At 34.0% G+C, this 22412-nt stretch overlaps 2 protein-coding genes across 3 annotated transcripts; both read right to left on the bottom strand.

The window, feature by feature from the left end:
* Nucleotides 1-39: 39 nt before the first annotated feature.
* On the bottom strand, nt 40-13928 carry LOC149737533 (selenocysteine insertion sequence-binding protein 2-like). Of its 2 annotated transcripts, none has more exons than XM_089874964.1 (22): nt 13689-13928; nt 13157-13296; nt 12730-12905; nt 12328-12440; nt 11603-11717; nt 10964-11132; nt 10402-10471; nt 9923-10127; nt 9634-9698; nt 7506-7856; nt 7148-7267; nt 6890-7045; nt 6370-6560; nt 5353-5464; nt 4771-4885; nt 4321-4423; nt 3804-3884; nt 3554-3693; nt 3150-3304; nt 2524-2631; nt 1844-1958; nt 40-1634 (listed from the first exon to the last, which is right to left on the bottom strand). In XM_089874964.1, exons 1-22 carry the CDS (start codon nt 13707-13709, stop codon nt 1072-1074), a joined length of 3384 nt encoding a protein of 1127 aa, XP_089731090.1. In that variant the 5' UTR covers nt 13710-13928; the 3' UTR covers nt 40-1071. The 2 variants fall into 2 exon arrangements, with proteins under 2 accessions (XP_089731090.1, XP_089731091.1); XM_089874965.1 differs by having other exon boundaries at nt 10973-11132.
* A 1789-nt stretch (nt 13929-15717) lies between these two features.
* LOC149737532 (MARVEL domain-containing protein 1-like) lies at nt 15718-17440 on the bottom strand. Its single transcript, XM_089874979.1, has 3 exons — nt 17135-17440; nt 16781-17059; nt 15718-16469 (listed from the first exon to the last, which is right to left on the bottom strand). Exons 2-3 carry the CDS (start codon nt 16996-16998, stop codon nt 16199-16201), a joined length of 489 nt encoding a protein of 162 aa, XP_089731105.1. The 5' UTR covers nt 16999-17059; nt 17135-17440; the 3' UTR covers nt 15718-16198.
* Nucleotides 17441-22412: the final 4972 nt, after the last annotated feature.

The raw sequence follows: 22412 nt of genomic DNA, 5'->3' as shown, positions 1-22412 counted from the left end.
TTCGTATTGGAATTTACCAACAGTTAATGCAACAAACGGTTGTATATAGGTCTAAGGATATTATTTTGTATTAATATCTGGTAAAGTTAAATACAAAGCCAAAATAAACCAACCAGCAGTTAGCCAGGTGGGGCAAAAAAACAAGAGTAGTATATATGGTAGGCATGGTAGGCCAAGTTTAAACATTAATAAAAGTTGAATAAATGTCTCGATCCATTAAATAGGAATTACTGATATGTCACAGCATTGCTAAGTTATAAATAAATAACTCTTATGGAAAAACATTTACATTTATAACCTGATGATGCCTCGCTGTTAGCGGATGAAAAATTAACTTTATTTTACCAAAAGAGATATTTATTTGTATAGTAGGGTGGGGGAAGATGGGACACCTATAACACATAATAACCAAATATCCTGATTGTGTTTTAAACAATTAACAACGATCTATGGGAGCCGCGAGGATAAAGTTTCATACAAAATCGTTGAACGTTCGTTTACTACCAAATTGGAGGAAAAAATAGATTAAAAAGGTGTCCCATCTTCCCCCACCCTACTATATATTAAGTTACGGCTGTGACGACAGCACAATACTTGCCGATTTATATCCGCATACATATACAGAGGCAAAAATCGAACAAGGAACTTTAAAAACGTATCGTACACATTGCATACTGTCGAATATATGTATAACACCTCAGGGTGTACAAGTATTTTACAACAAAGAAAAATGAAGCCGATTTTGAGCAAAATTGCGAAAAAGTACAAAAATATAACACCGGATTCAATGACCCATCTTTCCAAAACAGAGAATACCTGCGGGACTTCATTGGGGTTGAGTTTAATTAGGAAACAAATGCAAAGGTCGATTGGCAAAGAAATGGTAAAACTCGGCTGTTAGCTTCAAAAGTAAGAGGGCAACTAAAAGCGAATCGTAGTAATATAACACTGCAACTGCAGATTATAATGAAGAAAAAGCAATATGTACCTTACTAATTAAACCCCTATTTGCGTGGTGGGGCAAAATATCATACGTGGCATATATTATATTAGGTGGTCAATCATTGGGCTTCACTTACTTTCATTTACATCCGGAGTAACGAGTTTGCTCTCAGAGTTTACATCCTCCGCATCCGGAACAACATCATTGAGATCGAGATCTACAACGGATCGAGTCGCGTCCTCCAACCAAAGCTGGATCCGATCCTGAGCAGATGATTGGGAGCTAACATCATCTGGGATCAACGATGAAGATTCGGATGTTGTTGAGATGCGGGGAGACACTCCACCCTCGGGCTTCAGGGTGCTGCACGTGGAGAAAGATTTATCGAGCGCTCGTCGATGGTTCAAGTTCATCTCTTCAGCATCCTCTGCATCCACTGATGATGATTCCTCCTCTCCTGGAAGCTCGGACACAAAGTTATCATCTGGTTGTAACTCCGGATGCGGGCACTCAACAACTGTGCTCCCGGAATCCTTGCGGCTCAGTTCTTCCCCACCCTTCACAGGAACGGGAGGAGCTGGTTTCTCTTTCCCTGGACTTTCCTCCACTTCTTCTTCTTCTGATACATCATCCTCGGGAGGAGGGGAGAGACCATCTTCTCCCGCATCCATGATCACCCTCCAGTTGCTCCCTGGAAGATAATTAACATCAGCAAAACAGTACAGGTAGAAAATATTTTATAAGTTGCAGAGTTCTAAAAAATAGAAACAGTATTTTAGGCAAGACCTTTAAGCTTTCCAAAATTTTAAAATTAAAAAAAAAGAAAAATATTCTGTATCTTTATTAGTGATTAAATAAAATATAGAACTTTTGAAACAGTATATTTCGAAATTAATTCACCTTCATTCATCTCTGATATAGGCTCAGATATAATGCTGGTAACCGACAGATGGCTGGTGGCAGATGCATTGCGTGAATGGGTCATGTACGCATATCTCTTCGAGGGTCCAGCACTCTGTACAAAAATATATATGGAAAATTTGAAATGTATTCATAAATCTGATCAGTTTCAATATGCATATAACAGAACGTAAAATGAAAAATATAAATCTGGTTAGTTTCAATGTGAATTTAATAGAAAGAAACTTGAAATGTATTAAAAAATCAGGGCAGTATTAATATGACTATAAGACGCCGTAAAACTTAAAATGTATAAATAAATCTGGTTAGGTTAAATACAAACATAACACGATATACACAATATACATGGCACAATTTCTCAAGTTTTAGTTTAAAAACTAAAACCATAATAAAGAATCCATTCTCTTGCTTAGTGGTGGGACAATTAAAACAATTTAGATTATTTAACTTTCTTATATCGCTATAGGTGGTTTTAGTTTTGAATGTTAATACAATTGTGTCATATGTATGGACTGTTATAATCTTATAAAAACTATCAAAAAAAAGAATTTAGCTTCAAAAAACTAACTAGCTTAACAGAAAATAAAATGTATAAAAAAATGGAAAAAAAAACAGATACAAAAGTTTTTCCACAAAGACTGTTTACAAACTTTCCGCACCTGTACAGGTTTGTTGGCTTCAGCAACTTGCTTCTGGTATATTTGAACCATGTCTCTATATTGAAGTTGAGCTTCTTTTACAAGTTCCACAAGCTGCTTGAACTGAGCCTACATAAGATGATATTGTTGTATAATTAGGCAATAACTTTAATCTACTGTAACTTGATTGTAATTCGTTTATCCTTGCATGGCAGGGGCAGTGACAGTTGTTATAATATGGGTGTTACATACATACATAAACCTTGTGCCAGCTTACGAGTTACCAAGTATGTATCTTTGAGGGTGAATAGTTTTTGGATTTTAATTATTATTTTAATATAGGGCTGACAATATAATATAGACAACCCAAAAATTTAACCTATCATGCTTTAGTTACAATGACTAAGCATTGAGTAACAGTGCCAGACTGAATGTTTAACTTAACTTCACATACCACAAACATAATGTTGGCAGTATTAAACACAGTATCCTTTATTTACAATGCATGCCCCTGAACCACTAAGTCATGGGACCAGGTAAAAAAAACAGCTATAATTTTTATTAATTACATAATAAAATCCTTTCCATTTTTTGTCTGTCTGTGTCATAGATCAAATATATTAACCAACAACTTATCCAAAAGTTACCTCTGCACCGCTGTAATCAAACACACCGACAATCGACACGGGAACAGTTTTCGAAACAGCTCGTCCGAGTGCCTTCTTCCCAAGAGCAAAAACATAAGGAATATTTTGTTCTTTACAGAGATCAAGTATTTCATGCAAGACATCATCCAAACCACCTAAAGTAACACATATTTTTATTAAACCATTATTTCGTTATATATCATAAAGTTATACATCATCAGGGTATAAAACAACACACCAAAAACGTATTTAACAGGGGCAGGTAGAACGAAGTTTTTTATTTAATTATGACATTCATTTATATAATTAGAAGATTTACAATAAAAAATACTTAAGCTTAAAAAAATTGTCAATGAAAAAAAATCCGAACACTTTTTTAACGCAAATTTTTAATAACTTTTTACCTTTTGATTCAATTTTTTCAAGGTTGGGTGATATGATGACACAGCGTAATTTCTTCATCTTTAAATGCTTAGTCACCTCACGAAAACCAAGCACAACTCTGCGTTTTCTTTTTGCCTTCGCTGGGTCAGTTTTGTAAAGTCTGTAAATTTAAACTGTTAATGCAGAATCCATCAACCTAACAACTTAAACAAAAACAACAACAGTTGATGTAAAGAGATGCATTACAACTACGTGCACGATTATATTCACCTATCTTGAAAGTAGACGAGTCTCTGTAACATCTGGTTGCTCATTTCATCAACTCGCTTGTCAAGGACTTGACAGCAATACCTAGGTGGACATGAATCATTAATCAATGAGTTATGAATGAAAATACTTATCCTTGTGTGGTGCGGAAACAACAGTCGTTATAACATGGGTGTTCTGTTTCATATACCTCGAGCCCGCTTATGAGTTACCACGTATGTAACTTTGTGGGTGAAAATAATTGTATTTTGTAAATTATCTTTTTATTCTGCATGGCTAATAATTTGGAAACGACATTTATGACCAACGGTTGAAACAATCGCTGTTAAGCCCAAAGAAACACACACGCCCACAATGGTAACAGAGCCTAGCATTAAACCTGGTAGTTTTGATTTTTGACCCAACCACATTTAGTGCCAAACACAATATTGGGGAAATGTGACAATCCTAAGACCGATGACGCACCACGCTACGGGACCTCACCCACATGATATAAAAACACAATACATAAATATCTCACTCTCTATATCTCCGACTATGTATCTGAGGTACTGTGGGCGGAATGCTAACGCTGACCTCCGTGTTTGTGTCGTGCCCTAATGATTTCTCATCGTCACTTGGTACTGAAAGAAAAACAACAGATTTATAAAATCACCAGACTTACACTACGGTTTAAAACGAACTCATACATGTTTTTTGTACAAAAGTGTCCACCATAAGGTACAGACTACCATTGTTCAAGTATGATATCAATGGTAGTCAGGATCCGGTGATACGAAATAGGTAACAGACAAAATTTAAATCCAACAAATTGTATAATATAAAAGATATATGCCTAGCCAGTTGGCCCAAATGGTATCCTCAGTCTTTTATTTAAACAGAATCAATGACAGGTTTTATATACATTAAAAATTGACTATTAGAAACGAAAAACAGATAAACATGTTGCCCAACAGGTATAAATACAAACCTTGTATTTTATAAAGTGCAGGAGGATAAGGTGGCACGTCAGTTTCAGGACTTAACATCGTTGTGAGTTGTTTCAAATGATGTTCCTTCTTTTCCTCCCTTTCTTTTAAGATCACCTGTGTAAGAATGGGAAGAAATAAGCTTTCAAGGTGAATCCGTTGTTGTACTTATGTATTACATTTATATCTTATTTTATTTCATGTACTGAATAAATAAATGTAAGTTATTTAGCCCTGCCTTGTGTGGTAACGACAGTCAATATAACACAGGTGTTCTGTTCCATACACAGACTACTTATCCGCCTACGAGTTATCACGCACCATGCATTTAACTATGCGAGTGAATGTTTGTTTCTGTATAGCTGACAGACAATCCATTAGTGACTACTTGGTTGAAGCAATAAATTTTAATTGTCTTGCCCAAGCAAACATACACCAACAATGGTAGTATTAACAGCACCAAGCATTGAACCCATATCCATCGGTTACAATACAAGTGACTAACCACTCAGCCAGACAACTGTGTGAAGAAAGAACTAAAAAATATGTTTTCTAAAACAAATTTTACATATTAAAGTAGAAACCTTTTTAAGGGCACTTGGTTTCTTAGGTTTGGGAACTTCCCTCTCCTTTCCTTTCTTAATTAAAGGTGCTGTGCTATCTAATGCATTTGCTGGAGGACCAGTTGGTTTGATCCTGATACAAAATAATAATTTAAATAATAAACAGTATACTTAAAGTTCAATAATACCCTTTTTGCATGGTAAAAAGTTAATGCGAATAGCGATCCGCATTAACTCGTCATATGATAACTCGCTTACCGCGTTATTTTGCATGGTCATTTTGTTTATGCGCGTATCAACATTCAGTAAGCTTATTTTAGCGCAATATTGGTAAATCTAGTTTATAAAATAAGTTTTAACACCTCATGGTGCTATTACCAACTAAATCCTGTAAAATAATACCCGAAAAGATTAGGCTCTTAAAAGTAAAACTGTACTTCCACCATACTTTTCTTTACTCGCATAATGCGAGTAACAACCAACCTCCTACAGCAGGTAACATGCTTATGACATTATGCGTGTTAACTTTGTTTTTGCGAGTAAATATGCGAGTACTTACGCGCATAAAAGTGACCATGCAAAAAGGGTATTACTGTTTCTTCTGAAATCATTTGTTTTGTAAATCCAGAAAATAAAAAATAACAATTAAAAATGTTTTGTTTTAGTTAATATAGCAAAGGCAACGTGTATGGAGTGTCTCAAATGTAACAAATCCTGAAAAGTTGTAAAATGCTCTATCCATGAAATAGTTACAAAAATATGCAATCAAATGTCAAAGTATAATTAAAAACTATCTCCATGTTTAAACGGCTGCTGTTATATTTTAAAGATATTAAATATATATATTAATTATGATAATTTTGGATATTAACTGGTTATCTAAAACAGCTAGGATCTAGCATTCAACTGGGTGTCATTCCTACAGTATTTCTAAATACAGGAACACAAATAAATGCCAGGAGAGCTGTTTCAAAAAATAATTGTAATGCCTAAAAGAAAACAAGTGTAATATCTAGAAATACCAACAAGAAAACCCACTTCATATTTAAATCAAGTGGAGGTTTTGCAACTAAATGTCCTTCTTCCCAAGATTTCGCAACTTCAGTGTTTTTAGTTGGAGAGTCCGACAATAGTTTTTTCTCCTCAAACTTTGAGGTCAAGAATTCACCCAAATCAAGAACTTGGTTTTTATTTTTGTTTCGAGACGAAGCTGTTTTCTTCAGCACTTTCTGTGGTTTATAGATAGGTTAGTATCGTCTAAAAGGTATTGTAGTGTAATGTTATTTTATATATATTCATTGTATAGGACGTCAAATTATCGTTAATAATAAAGATCCAAATCTGGATTAATTTATAGGTCCAAACGGCCTCGCCCGTATAGAATAGAAGTCTAAAAATATTCTAAACTTTAATTTTACACATACTCGTATATCTACGCAAAAAAAAACTTTAAAAAACACCTATCGGTTAACAGGTCAAATCTGGCTTAAATTTTTGGTCCCTTACAAAATAAAATTTACAAAAAGTGTAAACAAATTTTTGAATTAATTTTAATTACTTGAATATTTTCTTGCTCTTTGCTGATCTCTGCATATTCCTCATCTGCGGCTCTCGCAGCCCGCTCTGCTTTCTTCCTCCTCTTCTTAGTCTTCTGTGCTTGGGACTTTTCATTGAGGTTTGCAGCAGAGGATGGGTAAGGGGCGCTGCTGTTTATCTGTTAATTTACATTTTCCAAATGATTGCAACATATGTGTTTAACTGCTGTAACACTGCTATATCTTAATGCATTTTAACCATTATATAATACATGACATACCGGAGCGATAGGCCTTGGTATCTTCCCCATAACAGCAGCACTATATGAGAATGCATTGATTGAAGGAGAAGATGACGTGCTGAAGAAGTTTCCATCTAACCCAGGGAACTCTTGCGTGTCCTGTTAAAGCAAATTAAACAAAACATGTGTTACTAAAATAAAATAGTACTTTTTAACTTTTTCCGGTTTTATTTTTAAACCGAAGTGTATAAACGAAACAATAGTCATACAGGTAGTGTAAAGCTTCTATTGAAACTAAACAAAAAATCTGTGCTTGATGTACCTAAAAACTTAAATCTAGTTTCAATCAACTTTCTAATATTTAGCTAACTCAATGGCACAAAAACTGAATCCCTACCGATAGCATGATCATGGAGTTGTCCCCATGGAAGTGCAGGTTGTTCGTATTAGGTTGCTCGTGAGTTTGCATTACAACTGGACTTCGTTCTCGGCTTGGAACCTCATCCACTGTTTTCCGTTTGTCGTGCTTTCGTTTATCGAAGTGTCCCTGCAAAAACTGGGATCCAGCGGCAGAAACATATGGCTGCTCGCCGTAAAACTCAAACTTTTTTAGGTTTCTTTGGTGTCGGAAATCAAGGGAGGGATTTCGTGTTTGATGTCGATGTTGTGGGGGGTGGGTGGAATTGTTGGGCCAGTAGCCGGGGGGTAACGCGAGTTGGTTTATGTTCCAGTTGTTGTTGCTTGGGCACTGTGGGGAAAAGGATATCCAATAAGGAAAACTGAAATTATGGGAGAATGCTTGAATGCGTTTAAACAATGTTAACAACTATATAACCATTACCCTATACCATGTTCATAAGTTCATAATTGATTACATTTTATTCTTTAGTTAAAACTCTTCAAACAGTACATTGAGATCAAATCCCGTTTTGCAGTTTTTTTTGTGTAAAACAATAATATTGATGGATATTTAAAACCTTGTTTTGTGTATTACCCTGATTAAAGTGACTTGCATAGGATGTTTAATTTGGATTTAAAAAATTAAATTGCGCCAAATAGACTTGTTAATTTCATTATTTTAATTAATTTATATTTCATGATCTAATAAAGGGAAAAGGAAGCTGTGTGGTGACTGGTATCGTGGTATTCTAAATTAATGTTTGTAATTCATAATTAAATATTGGTATAATTTCAATTTAGGTCTTTTATACACCATTTATAACTACAACAATAATAGTTTTATAGTCACACAGGGTGCATGCAGATGCAGACATTAATTTTACACTAAAAGCTAAATAAAGTTACTTTATTGCTTGAACCAAAAATTCAGTTTAAAAATATTATATTTAGAAATAAAATCTATATTGTTAAAATGAACAGCAATTTCTTTACTAAAAGATTGAAATCAAAAGTGTATTATTTTTCACATTAATAATATTAACGTTAAATAAATATAAAACGAACCACAGTCGGCCACAGTGTGTTTAATACAAACACATAATCATCAATATTTGACACAACAACCACATGACTAGCATGTTTGTATTGGTGATGCTACTGTACTGTAGGTTTAAGGTTACATTGGTTTTGTGTCATTCAATTATATTCTTTACAGACACATCAATGAAACAGTTGGTATTAATTGGTTGACTTTTACCAAATGTTAAAAAAAAAAAACTTTTATTTTTTTATAATTTAGATTTCAATATATAAAACTGTTGCTGCCAGGAATATTACAATTGTTTTAAAAATTGCTATTTTGTCATTTATTTGCCAACTGACATTTAAACGTCCCATACAGGTCTATTCATCAGGGAGAATCGCACTTAACAGCACACATACATTTTGCCAAACAGTAATTTTAGGAAACAAGTTTAATTTCTATACTGTGTTTTAGTTTTTTAGTTTTTTTAAATATTAAATAAATGTATAGGGGTTCAGAGTGAAGACAATTCAATTGTTAACATTATTAAGATAAATATTTGTCAGCACTCAGCACTTGTATTGGTATGTTGAGTATTAGTAAACAGGTAACAGCTTGAAATAATTTAAATTTTGAAACAAGCCGTTATGATATATTACTTGATTGACATTGAATACTAAAGGTTCCTGCGCTTTTCTTACAACTAACAGACATGAGGATTTACTTTGAAAGCATTGTTTGACAACAAGAGGATGTTATAACATAAGGCTAGATTATCCTTCCTAGTATAAGCATGTACATTGTAACCAGTTGATTGTGACCACCAGAGCATTTAAACTCTGGATTGAATAAACCAAACTATATAAACATAAACATTAAGTGATGTTTCAATTTTGTACAAATTAATTGGAATGAAACAATTAGGCACAAGAATTTTAAAACATAGTGTTTAAAGTGCAGACCAAAGGACTATAGTCACATGTTCAATTCATACTTTTAAAATTAGTCTGTATGTTTGGAGTAATGGGCTAAACCTGGCCTACAACCTAGGTTCTCAAGGACCCCACCCATTCATATAGAATAGAATTTACAAATGTTGTACCTGGTTTGGATTGCGATTCCCAATCATACTGGGATGGATAGGAAAGGGAGGGGTAGGACGATTAGCTGCAGATATTAGGAACATATTAGAAACTTTAGCATATAAACCATGCCACCCCTTTTACTTAGCATTTAACAATATCAATCAAGGTTTCACTAAAAATTCCAAAAAAAACATGAAAAATGACATAGTTTTATTTGATTTGAAGACAACCAATAATTAAACACGCTATAAAGAATTTGAATATGTTTTTTTTACCATAAAAAATCCTATTCAGATTTTGACTTACCCAGTATTTGGTTGGGTGGGGGTGAAAGTATAATGGGGGGACCTGGGTGGCCATAACCCAACAAACTGTTGGGGGGTGGGGTAACTTGAGGGGGTAATGAGTTAGGGAACATATGGTTATGGGCGGATGAATGAACTTGGAATAAAGACACTGGTGGGGCCACGTTCGTTGGGGTGATGTAGATTACTTGGGGTACTGGGTCCTTCTGCAATAGAGATATACATATGTGAAAAACATAAATAAAGATATTTGGAAAATAAGGATAAACATCTTTGATAAAAACAACATATATATATACACATGAATAAAATAATCAACATACAATATTATATAAAATATAAGAATAACCATATTTTAAAAATAGGGATATGGCATTCGAAAAATATGGAGAAAAGCAAGATCTTGTAAGGACCTGAAATATTCTGCAGAATAGAAAAGAGATATTAAAAATATTATTCTTGCATAAGTAAATAACCTACTTCGTTTCTCGACCATAAACCATTAGTGCTGGTTCCTCCATTTCTTTTATGACCAAGACGATGTTTTGGGCTGAAATGAATTATTGATATACAGGTATGTGTGCATGTTGTGAATATATTACCAAACTATGAATACATAAACAAGTTACAATACAGAATTTGAAATCTTTGACAGTTTCACCCTACTGTTATCATTCTGTACAAACAACAAAAAAGTATAGGCAAAGTATAGGTTAATGCATTCACCACTTTAATGAATGAACTTTCCGTGTGTTTGGCGACTGTGAGTGTAACTGTATTTTAACAATGCCAACCCAGATTTGCTAAAAATCTAATGTATGAAATAGTATCCTTGTGCTCTACTGACTGTCATTGCTCCGACACGCGAGGATGGAAGTTACATACATCGTAGCTCGTAAGTGGGCACGAGGTGTATGAAACAAAACATCAGTGTTATAACGACTGTTATTGCCCGCCACGTGAGGGTAAATAGGTTTTTTTTTCATTCATATCAGAAACAAAAACAGTGACAATTCCTTTTTAAACAAACAAATAAACAAACCTGTAATACCCAGAATCACTGTCAACGTCAGCATCAGCGTGGTCACTTGATGAATCACAGTTCCCCGATTGTGATGAACGTGTTTCGCGACGTCTTCTACTCCTTGCTGCCCTCCTGAGGGAGCTTGGGTGGTCAGTGAGTGATTTACATGCGACGCTCATCGGAAAATCTATAAAGATGCGAAAAATATAATGTTTATTACTTTACTTATTATACAAAGCAATATTTTCGAAAATATACTCAAAAAATGAATCACAATAAAAGCAATTGCTTCTGCTATGAATAAATAAATGTAATTTATTTAACCTCGCATGGCGGGAAAACAGTCGTTATTATACCACGAGGGTTCTGTTCCATACACCTCGTGCTCGTTTATGAATTGCCCACTAAATGTTACTTAGCAAATAAATTTTTCGGGTCGTATGGCTGACATTTTACATACCCATACACTGTCCAATGTATGAATGTAATTGGACAAAAGCTAAATCCCTAACAGAACTACACAAGATAATCTTTAACCCTTAATTACCCTCTTACTGATTGCTATCGCTTTACTTTTACATACAGTTCTACACATAGCCAACAGCAAATATTGCATGGTTAAACATTATTTTTCACACAAGTCTTATATTATCTTACCAGTTTGTTGACAGCTATCCACCATCTCAGGAGAGACAGGTGATCTTCTGCTTACTTCCTTCTGTGTCCCAACATTCCTCTTCAGGATCTTCTTTCCACTTCCTCTGCTGCTTGACTGAAGATAAAATGTTCGTGAAATTTAAACTAAAGTGCAAAAAAAATGAAAAAAAATGGTGTGGTGTTATTTTATTTCATCCTCAAATAGCGCTTAAGGTGATTTATTAGACTGAAATGACTTATCTGGTAAAAAAGATGTTGGTGTAATAAGTTATATATATATTATATGCCTTGTTTTTATTTTGCAGAAGATCAATTTTAAAATTACGTTCACTAAGTGTAACAATCAAACATAGAAACATTGCATACAAGAGGTTGAAAAACTGGAAATAAATAATCTAGGCGTCCTGTTTAATAATCTAGTTTTGTAAATTGTTGAGAGTAAAAAATGTACTGTTGACTCTGACTGTACAAAAGTTGTGATTTGGAATTCGATCTGTTGTTCAACAGAAACTAAAACAGTTTCACTTTATTACTTATAACTTTCACTTAAACAACAAACACGGTTACGCTAATTAAATAAAGCTAATTATACAGAGTTAATAACAAAATGCATTTTTATGTTAAACATTAAGTTTGAATCCAAAATAAACAAATTACAAGTAGGTTGGTAAGTAGGTAGGTACATTGTTTTTTTCTTGTAGTAGTTAAATGTAAAATAGATTTACCCTTGATAAAGAAGAAGTCTTTTGCACTATCATAGACGTTTGGTTAGGAGGGTATTGGCATTGAAAAGAATCTCCATAAACTGCTGTAATGTGAGCAGTGTCAGCCAAATTACCTGTAACATAAGTTGTATTTAAAGACTTAGAATAACAATACAAAGGGAGTTAGAAAACACCAACAAGTTCAAACAATAGATATTAGTGTAATGTAGAACTAATTCAATGAATAGGACTTATTTATCCGACATTGATCATATTAAGGTTGTTCTGTTTCATACATCCCGTCTCATGCCCGCTTACCAGTTATCACATATGTAACTTTGTAATTTTTTTTACTTTATAATTTGTGGCTAAACTTAAAAAATCCAAAAAAACAACACTAGATTTAAATTTTGTTAAACTTACCCGAAAAAAGCTGTGCGGAAAAGTTTTGTTGAACCATTCCCATCTGGGTGTTGGCATTTGTCAACTGAGTTGCAGGGTTAGGGTTGTTACTTAGGTAGTTAACACTTGAATAAGAGTTCCGCATGTTTTGGTTTGCCATTCTTTGGTTCATATTAATCCCTATTTGTGCAGGATGCCTGTGGAATATGTGAATATGATAATACTGTGTTTGGTATAAAGTGCATTTACAATTTATACTTTTAGTTTTAATTAGCAAAAAGAAAGTTGTTGTTTGTGTCTCAGTTACTCAAATAGGCTATAATTTGTAAATCATAGAATGTGAAAATACTGGCTGTAGGAAGTTAGCATATAGGCCTTTAAATCAACTTATACCCTCAAACATTACAACACTTCATAAACATATTAACTAAAACATATAAGTTTATACCTATCTTGATTATCCTGTACAAATGGGTAGCATGTGGTTACATATCTTGGCAGCGGACCACCATTATGTTGCTCCATTGAACCTTCAGGCCATTCTCTTCTTGGGACGAAAGGAGGGACTTCCGCTCTCAAATTTGTTCTCTGGAAACAAAGAACAAAATATTCATTCAGTTTTCTGTAAATATCCCAAACATAGGCAGGTAATAGGGTGCTATACCTTTTGTAACAGTGACATTATATGTTTTATCATTGCATTTTTAAGCATAAAACCTCTATACCCTGCTGTTATGTGACTAAAGACACAAACAGGGCCAAAGTATATCAATGAGGTTCCTTATGTTTGATGACTATGAGTCAATGAGTGTAACTGTATTTTAACAATGTCATCCTATATTTTTGTAAAACTTAAAAAACATAAGAATCCCTCCTATCCATATATAATAGATATATAAGCCAAAGCACACACCTGCAGCCTTTTTAGAATTTTGCCAAGTTAGTTTTTGCTTTATGATTACTATGTTAACTATACTCACATCAGAACCAGGTGAAAACATTGATCATGGGAGGTCAAATGTTGATCCAAATGTTCTTATAATTTCATATGATATTCACTAGGACTAGCTTTTGTTAAACATTTGGCAACAACGTGCATTAATTGTTTTGTAATTAACACAGACGTTTGTTTTTAGGGAACCTAAAAAAAGAGACAAAATACAATAAAACAAGCAAAACGACTCCTATTTCCTATAATATGTTTATTACTGAACATACGAATAGTTTGTCACGGTCAACTAACACTATATTCTCCATTTCTCTATAAAAGCAACCTAAATGTTGTTGCTGTTGCTGTTGTTGTACAAAGCTTACCAAAGTTCTATTTTTGTCACATTCCGTAAGTCCGTAACATTACGGATTTATTGGGCACGTGACTGTATCCACTACATTGGCAAATATTATTTATGATTATTGGTTAATACAATATTTTAGAACGTGTATGGTCATACAGATATTTTCACGTTGAACAATTCTTGGGCAGAAGAGGAACTTAATTTCGGCTTCATAGCTTTGTGGTATGATCTCACAATCTTGATACGTCATGAAAGAGTGACGCATTAGAGACGTCGGATCAACTGTCATTGCGTGTTTAGTTAGCGGCTATGGTTAGCGCCAAAGTTAGTATAGACCAAGTTAGGAAACGGCGCTCGTGTCCGCCATTACGGAGCCCACAGAGCGTGAATCGCCTATACAAATGCATGGTCGGCATGTGTTTATTTAGTTCTTGTAAGCGATATAAAGCTAGAAAACACGTATAGCGGTTGTTTTAACATTTAAAATATAATTTCTAATATAAATCTTGTTATATAATATTAAATCTAGGAATTAATGTGAAGTAAATTAATATTTTGACTGGTTTTCGGCGTACAGTGTGGTTTAACAGGGTACTTTACGTTGGCGATTAAGACTAGCATCAATCAGCTTAGTTTACATAATAGTATATGATCATACCTACGAATCTACAGAGCCATTCTTTACTACATTTATAATCCAACATGAGTGGACATGCAGCTCCAAACTGCTTAAGTACTAGCAGATAAGGTGTTCGCGTTTTCCGATTTCACCAAGACCCGTAACGCAAAAAAAGGTAGCTTACTAATTCAAGCAGAGGAACATAAATAGTAACTTAGTATTGTTTTCCTCAATGTCACTTCGATATTAGGATAGTTTTACACAGATACCTTCAGTTTCGTTGCCGGGTATACGTGTTAAGTTTGTGAGCCAAAAAGTAAAATCACGGCAATTAACATGCAAAACTGCAGCTAGATACACCAGTTTATGGTAATGTTGTGCGTTTTTGTTTGTATTTTTATATTTTAAACATGATCTTTTATGTTTTTGGTTAGTAAACTTGATATTTTTTTGTTTTTTAACTCTTTAATCGATTGAGTGTTCAATAAAAGTTGATTATTTTTGTGAGGTTTATTGTTGTGATAAGATATAACATTAGTAGAAAACCATTTTTACGCGCAGAAGTGCTTGGTTTTTAAAAAATCGCAATATTTAAACGAAAAACAGCACCCAGCAATGATAAAATGCTATGCCGTGGGCTCCGTAATGGTGGCGACTATGACGTCATATACGCGAGACAATGGATAACAAGACTCGTTGTTTTACAATCCGTTTCCTAACTTGGTCTATACTAACTTTGGTTAGCGCTAGTTTATACACCAAATTATTCATGCGTGACCAGATTCTGTAGCCGATTAAATCATAGTACTCTCTCTTAAGAAAGTACTATGATTAAATCTTTAAAATCTAAACAAATATAGTAGATCAAGCAGTTGTTTTAGTTATCACGCATAATACCTTGGTATATAAATATACATAGTGAACAAATTCGAAGTCCGACGCTGCTACCATTGTGACGTACGACGTTTAACCGCAAATGACCCAGGCCAATGTCCCGGTCCAATGGTCCATTATTAGTTGTCATGATTCTCACATATACATTGAAACAAAAAAAGCCAAAAACGCCATTACGTTACCCCGATATACGAGAATAAATAAGTTACGTTTATTTATTTATTCTATTTATTCCTACAGAAGTTTACAATCAAGATAGTTATATCAATAGTGTATTTTTTATAGATTTAGTAGTTAAAATATATAGTGTTGTGGGGTAAGAGAGGACACCTTGAGGACATATAATGTCCAAATAAAATCCTGGTCGTGTTTCAAACAATTAACAACGGTATATGGAAATTGTGAAGATGCGGTTTTATGATTCTTTAGACGTTTTTTGTTTAATACGAAATGGGTCAAGAGTAAAGAACAAAAAGGTGCTCCATCTTTCCCCACTCTACTATATATTTACTGAAGGGTATATGTTATAAAGTACATAAAAGAGTATAGTTGACATACTGAAGAAGCACTTGCTAATTTAGTGCAAAATTTAAGAACGTTCTTGTATGTTTGTAGAGCCCAAACTTATGATATTTAATAAGAAACGTCGTCAATTTCTGCGAGATCAGAAGAGAATTGTCTTTTATGTGTTAACACTGCTGCCGCTGAAAGAGCCACCTCTGTACTCTTTGAATGCAAACGCTGCATGCACAACGTAGCATATTGTAGTGAACCAAGCGAATACGGTGGCAGCAACAAGTAAAGACAAGCCACCGGTGTATGCTGCAGCAACACATGCGGCAATAAAGTAAAACACCGCCCAGAATCCATTGAAAAGAAGCTCAATGATTGCCCAAGGAAGACCGGAGCAAATGCTCGCGTGAAAAGCACCGACGTAGACTATAAACAAAATCCTAAAAAGAAAAAAAGTATAAATTTTAATATAAATAGCGTATAGTACATTAGTACGTTGGGGTAAGATGGTTCATTTTCGCATAATGGGTTTGAGTAAGATGGTCCACTTTTGTATAATAGGTTGGGGTAAGTTGGTACGGATAAAAATCGAGTAGTAGTTTGGGGTAAGAGGATACAGAAATTTATAACCGTATCCTCGCAATTCCAAATCAGCGTTAATTGTTAAAAGTTGGATTCGGAAATATGGAATATTATGTGCTTCAGGTATCCATCTTACCCCACAGTACTAAATTTTTCCATTGTTACTTACACTGTCGTAATCCACGATGTCACTGCAACAAACATGACAAATTGCCATGGTGGTGAATAGTTAAGCCATGAGAGCGATGCAACAATAGCCCAACATATTAAACCAAGAACCATTTCACAAATTCGTAAGATACCGAGCGGAGAAGTCACATAGTTGACATTTAATGATACTGTAGTGGTATGCGTTGTTGTGGTGGTGGTGGTCGTCTGTGATTCCATATTTCCTCTTTCGTGATATGATTCAAATTATTACCAGTTAACAAACAGTTAGACTTAAAACCTGCATGAAAAGTTATACACGATCACACTATAAACAAACATATAACGCAGTGCCGGAAATCAACTTTGCATTTACCTCTTTGAACCTCTTGCATAAACACAGCAGCGGAACGAAGAGTATGACAGAAGTATCTGCTTTAGTAACGAACCTACCACCTTCGCTTTTAATGTTTTGTTTTCAAAGCTGACGCGATCTGCGATGATGTAATCCTAGAGTACTTAGTTTACATTGGCTAATACGCCTTTCCTTTCCTGTAGGCGCGGTTCCTTTATTACTAACCTGTGATGTAAATATTTTACGCCGAAATGATTTGCATGGCAGTACAGTATATGCAGTCTAGGAAGTCAGATTGGAAAAGCTACACAACTTCTCTACACTTACTAATCTATTCCAATACGTAACATGAAACAGCCACGCGGGTATCTAGTTATCTGTAACTGTAAACAACTCGGGGAAAACCAATCAGCAGTCGTTCCAACGAGAGTTGTTTTCACATTTGCTTTTAATTTAAAAAAAGAGACGCACGAGCAACGGGGCTTAAATTACATCATGTTACAAATTACTCTTCATACCACAGAAATAAAAAAGAATAGAACGCGCATCTCCAACGTCGGCAAAGGAGAGAGTACGATACACTCTCTCTCTTTTGCGGGTCGTTCCCGTTTACTATTGTAGTCGATGGATTCGAGGGCGTTTTATGTAGTTTTTCTTCATTTTTTGACTTGATTTAAAGTTATAGGGCAAAACAACTATTTTCTAATATACAAATATTTCTAACAAACTGTTTGCTTGAAGGTTTTTAATCAAAATTAATAAATAATTAAATTTCCTAAAAAGTGGTAAACTATAAGCGTTAACCTACCAAATAACTAAACTGGCCTAATAAACTTGAATAGTTGGTGTAGTTTTTGAAATAAACAGCTAAAAACTCCTAAAACTACCATGCGCCTATCTTTTACAATGAAGACGAAGGGAAATGGGGACGGAGTTGGTGGTCACGTGAATAGAAAAAAGAATATATCACGGTTTTGGGCAGTTGCGCGTTCTACTCTTTTTTATTTCTGTGCTTCATACAGACAACTGACGTCTGTATTTGTGTCACGAGATTACTTGTGACTATGAAATCATATAATGCACGCGAGGCGACTGTTTTAGTAATTCCCTTTTCTCATATTGCCATCTATAACTGAAAACTTTCTCAGGTGCTTTTTCTTCAAATGGTGACATTCTGTATGTTACAAATGGAGAAAAATCACTCAACCGACAAATACGGCTACAACTTACTAAACGCCGGTGGTATGAGTGGTATGAGTAAGCTCATTTACTTAGGCTGTGGTTAATATTTAACCAAACCAAAGAACGACAACCAACTATAACATGCACCACGGTCTAACATAATAATCGGACTATACCAAACCGCCAATACCAATAAATCATTTATTTAGTAAAGGTTTCACTTGAAATACCTTACCAATGGGGGCTAAATATAATTGTCCAGTTTTGCCGTGGTAACTCTTTGTATTCATTGTACATTAGCAGTTATATAGTGCTAAAAAATGCTTCGTTCCAAAATTTCCTTATTATTATTATAACGCTTCTTTTACCTTAACCATAGTTTAATAATACGCATTAAAATATGCCTGAACCCATGGCCTGCTCATTGTATTGGGTAGGCCGTGCTGGACCTGAAACAATAGGGAGGCCCTCTATTCTTACGCTCTCACACGACAGCCATAAGCTGTAAGCAAAATTCTATGAAGAATACGAACATTGAATGATGAAAGACGCGCCATCGAGCAGATACGCTTGGTGAACATGATTGGTGTTGGCCTGACACTCCGTTGCTGGTGTAGTCGTTGGTACGAAGATAGTATTCGGTGTTAATATATGATGTTTAAGAACATCATATGTAGGTTAATATCCACATAAGCGTTTTCACGCCGTTGGTTAAGCGTTTTTATGCCTAGTAAATACTTAATTAACACAAACTCAACATAAAACGCTAGATACAAAGTACATATCTATAGTGGTCTGTGCTAAAACTTTCTGCTGAAACGCTGTGCTCACAAGAGTAAACAGCGAGTCTATTCACTGTAACAATAATAAGTCACGTCCCATGTTTCCGACCCATTGTATTCAGTTTCATGATATGACTCGCCACAATAAAATCACAACATAATTTTTATGTAGCAGTAGCATTCATTATGTGCTCTAGATTTATTTTTAATTTTGTTGTCATTACTTTAGCAACGTTACACTCTTGACAGGGTTATGTTGCTTCCGTTCGACACATGCTGCAATTTTAAATGCAAAATGTTAAAATGCAATTTTATAGCCTACTAGCTTTACTGTAAAAGAACTCTGTTTGTACTGATTCATGATTTTTATATAGACATTTTGTTATAAAAACATATTTGGGTACACAAATGGCGGTACTGTATGATTGCGCAACTTACGTTAAGTAATTTATAGCTACTTTGCAAAGAACGAGTAAAGAATTCATCAGTTTGAAGTCCTACAATTACACATCCGTACGCTGACACTAACAGAACAGATTTATCTCCTTATTTCGTGATGTTAGATCTTAGGTTACGACCTAAATATTATAAAACATAAAGGCACTAGTGAAGAATCTTCTGGTACATAGCAGTAGTTAGTGGTTATTATAGGGGTAAGGGGTTAGCAAAACCAAGGTGATCCTAGAATACAGATATTCTAGCGGCCATTTTCGATACCTTCTACTGGTACCACTAACCTAAAATTTGGACACTGTACTAACTAGACCCCAGCGGTACGGATTCTAAAATGAAAAATTTAAAATTCGAAAAAATATTAATTATGAATATTAATATTCGTCATAAAAACATATTTATAGAATTTTCTCCCGATCCAGCTTCGAATATGTTATAGCGCTAAGTGATACCTAAAATATGAAACATTATTTTCTTTAAAAAAGTGCGGGGATAGATGTTAAATATAAAAAAGTATGATCATAACTTGAATCATATAAATATTATATTTTCGATTTTTTTTGCGAAAATATAACTTACGCATACAACTATGTAGGTCACTAGCATGATATCCCCATCGAAAAAAAAATTAATTTCAACTTTTTTTTATAACTGAATATTAATATTCGTCATAAAAACATATTTATAGAATTTTCTCCCGATCCAGCTTCGAATATGTTATAGTGCTACGTAATACCTAAAAAATGAAACATCATTTTCTTCAAAAAAGTGCGGGGAAGGGTTCAGAATACAAACAAGTATGAGAGTCATAACCCGAATCATACAAGTATTAAATTTTAAAATATTTCGGCGAAAATATAACTTACGCATGCATCCATATAGGTCACTCACATGTTATTCCCATCGAAAAAATAATTAATTTAATTTTTTTTTAAATTTGAATATTAATATTCGTCATAAAAATATATTTATGGAATTTTCTCCCGATCCAGCTTTGAATATGTTATAGCGCAACGTAATACCTAAAAAATGAAACATCATTTCCTTCAAAAAAGTGCGGGGAAGGGTTCAGAATACAAACAAGTATGAGAGTCATAACCCGAATCATACAAGTATTAAATTTTAAAATATTTCGGCGAAAATATAACTTACGCATGCATCCATATAGGTCACTCACATGTTATTCCCATCGAAAAAATAATTAATTTAATTTTTTTTTAAATTTGAATATTAATATTCGTCATAAAAATATATTTATGGAATTTTCTCCCGATCCAGCTTTGAATATGTTATAGCGCCACAAAATACCTAAACAAAAAAGTGCGGGGATGGATGTTAAATATTGTGGAGAGTATTAATTACTCGAATTTCGGGTTATTTACGGTTATCCTATCCGTACTTACGTACCTGGAAATATATCAAGAATTTTAATTTATTTGTTTCAATTAATAGCCTACAAAAGATTGTTTGTTCTGAAGCCTCTAAGATTAATTGATAGGCTCGATCGAATTGTCGCAGACAATAATGAATGTCTAAAGAAAAGGAAGATAAACCTGTTTGTTATAGAAACGCCTGAAGTAGAGGTGCAAAGTCGCTTTCGCCCATTTTATGATAATCTTTGCACCTCCGTTATTTAATTTGCGAATGTGTTCATCTTTGGCATTTATAGAGTTTTAACGTTGTTGGCAAGGTCCACCAGAGAGGAGTTTTGTGTAGTTGTAATCCAAACACTTTACTCTTCTACTATTTTGCAAACTGATACGATGCAGAATTAATAGAAGAGTAAAAAGTGAGGAATAGTGACCAAACATTTAGTGATCTCCTCGTTGTCTGTTCGTTGATCATCGTCGGATTCCTGTAGAATATAACTGAAAACACATAGTTATCATGCGTTCGTGCAAATAAAATATATAAACACGAAATTCGAGTAATTAATACTCTCCACAATATTTAACATCCATCCCCGCACTTTTTTGAAGAAAACGATATTTCATTTTTTAGGTATTTCGTGGCGCTATAACATATTCAAAGCTGGATCGGGAGAAAATTCCATAAATATATTTTTATGACGAATATTAATATTCAAATTTAAAAAAAAAATTAAATTAATTATTTTTTGATGGGGATAACATGCTAGTGACCTACTTAGATGTATGCGTAAGTTATATTTTCGCGAAAAAAATCGAAAATTTAATATTTATATGATTCGGGTTATGACCATACTTGTTTGTATTCTGAACCCTTCCCCGCACTTTTTTGAAGAAAATGATGTTTTATTTTTAAGGTATTACGTAGCGCTATAACATATTCAAAGCTGGATCGGGAGAAAATTCCATAAATATATTTTTATGACGAATATTAATATTCAAATTTAAAAAAAAAAAAAATTAATTATTTTTTGATGGGGATAACATGCTAGTGACCTACTTAGATGTATGCGTAAGTTATATTTTCGCGAAAAAAATCGAAAATTTAATATTTATATGATTCGGGTTATGACCATACTTGTTTGTATTCTGAACCTATCCCCGCACTTTTTTGAAGAAAATGATGTTTTATTTTTTAGGTATTACGTACCGCTATAACATATTCGAAGCTGGATCGGGAGAAAATTCTATAAATATATTTTTATGACGAATATTAATATTCAGTTATGAAAAAAAGTTGAAATTATTTTTTTTTTTCGATGGGATAACATGTGAGTGACCTATATAGATGTATGCGTAAGTTATATTTTCGCCGAAATATTTTAAAATTTAATACTTGTATGATTCGGGTTATGACCCTCATACTTGTTTGTATTCTGAACCCTTCCCCGCACTTTTTTGAAGAAAATGATGTTTCATTTTTTAGGTATTACGTAGCGCTATAACATATTCGAA

This window comes from Ciona robusta, chromosome 3, assembly GCF_009617815.1.
Source record: "Ciona robusta chromosome 3, ASM961781v2".
In the NCBI taxonomy this organism is placed as follows: Eukaryota; Metazoa; Chordata; class Ascidiacea; order Phlebobranchia; family Cionidae; genus Ciona; species Ciona robusta.
The sequence above is the reverse complement of the archived record's forward strand: the minus strand, read 5'-3'. Positions and strand labels throughout refer to the sequence as shown.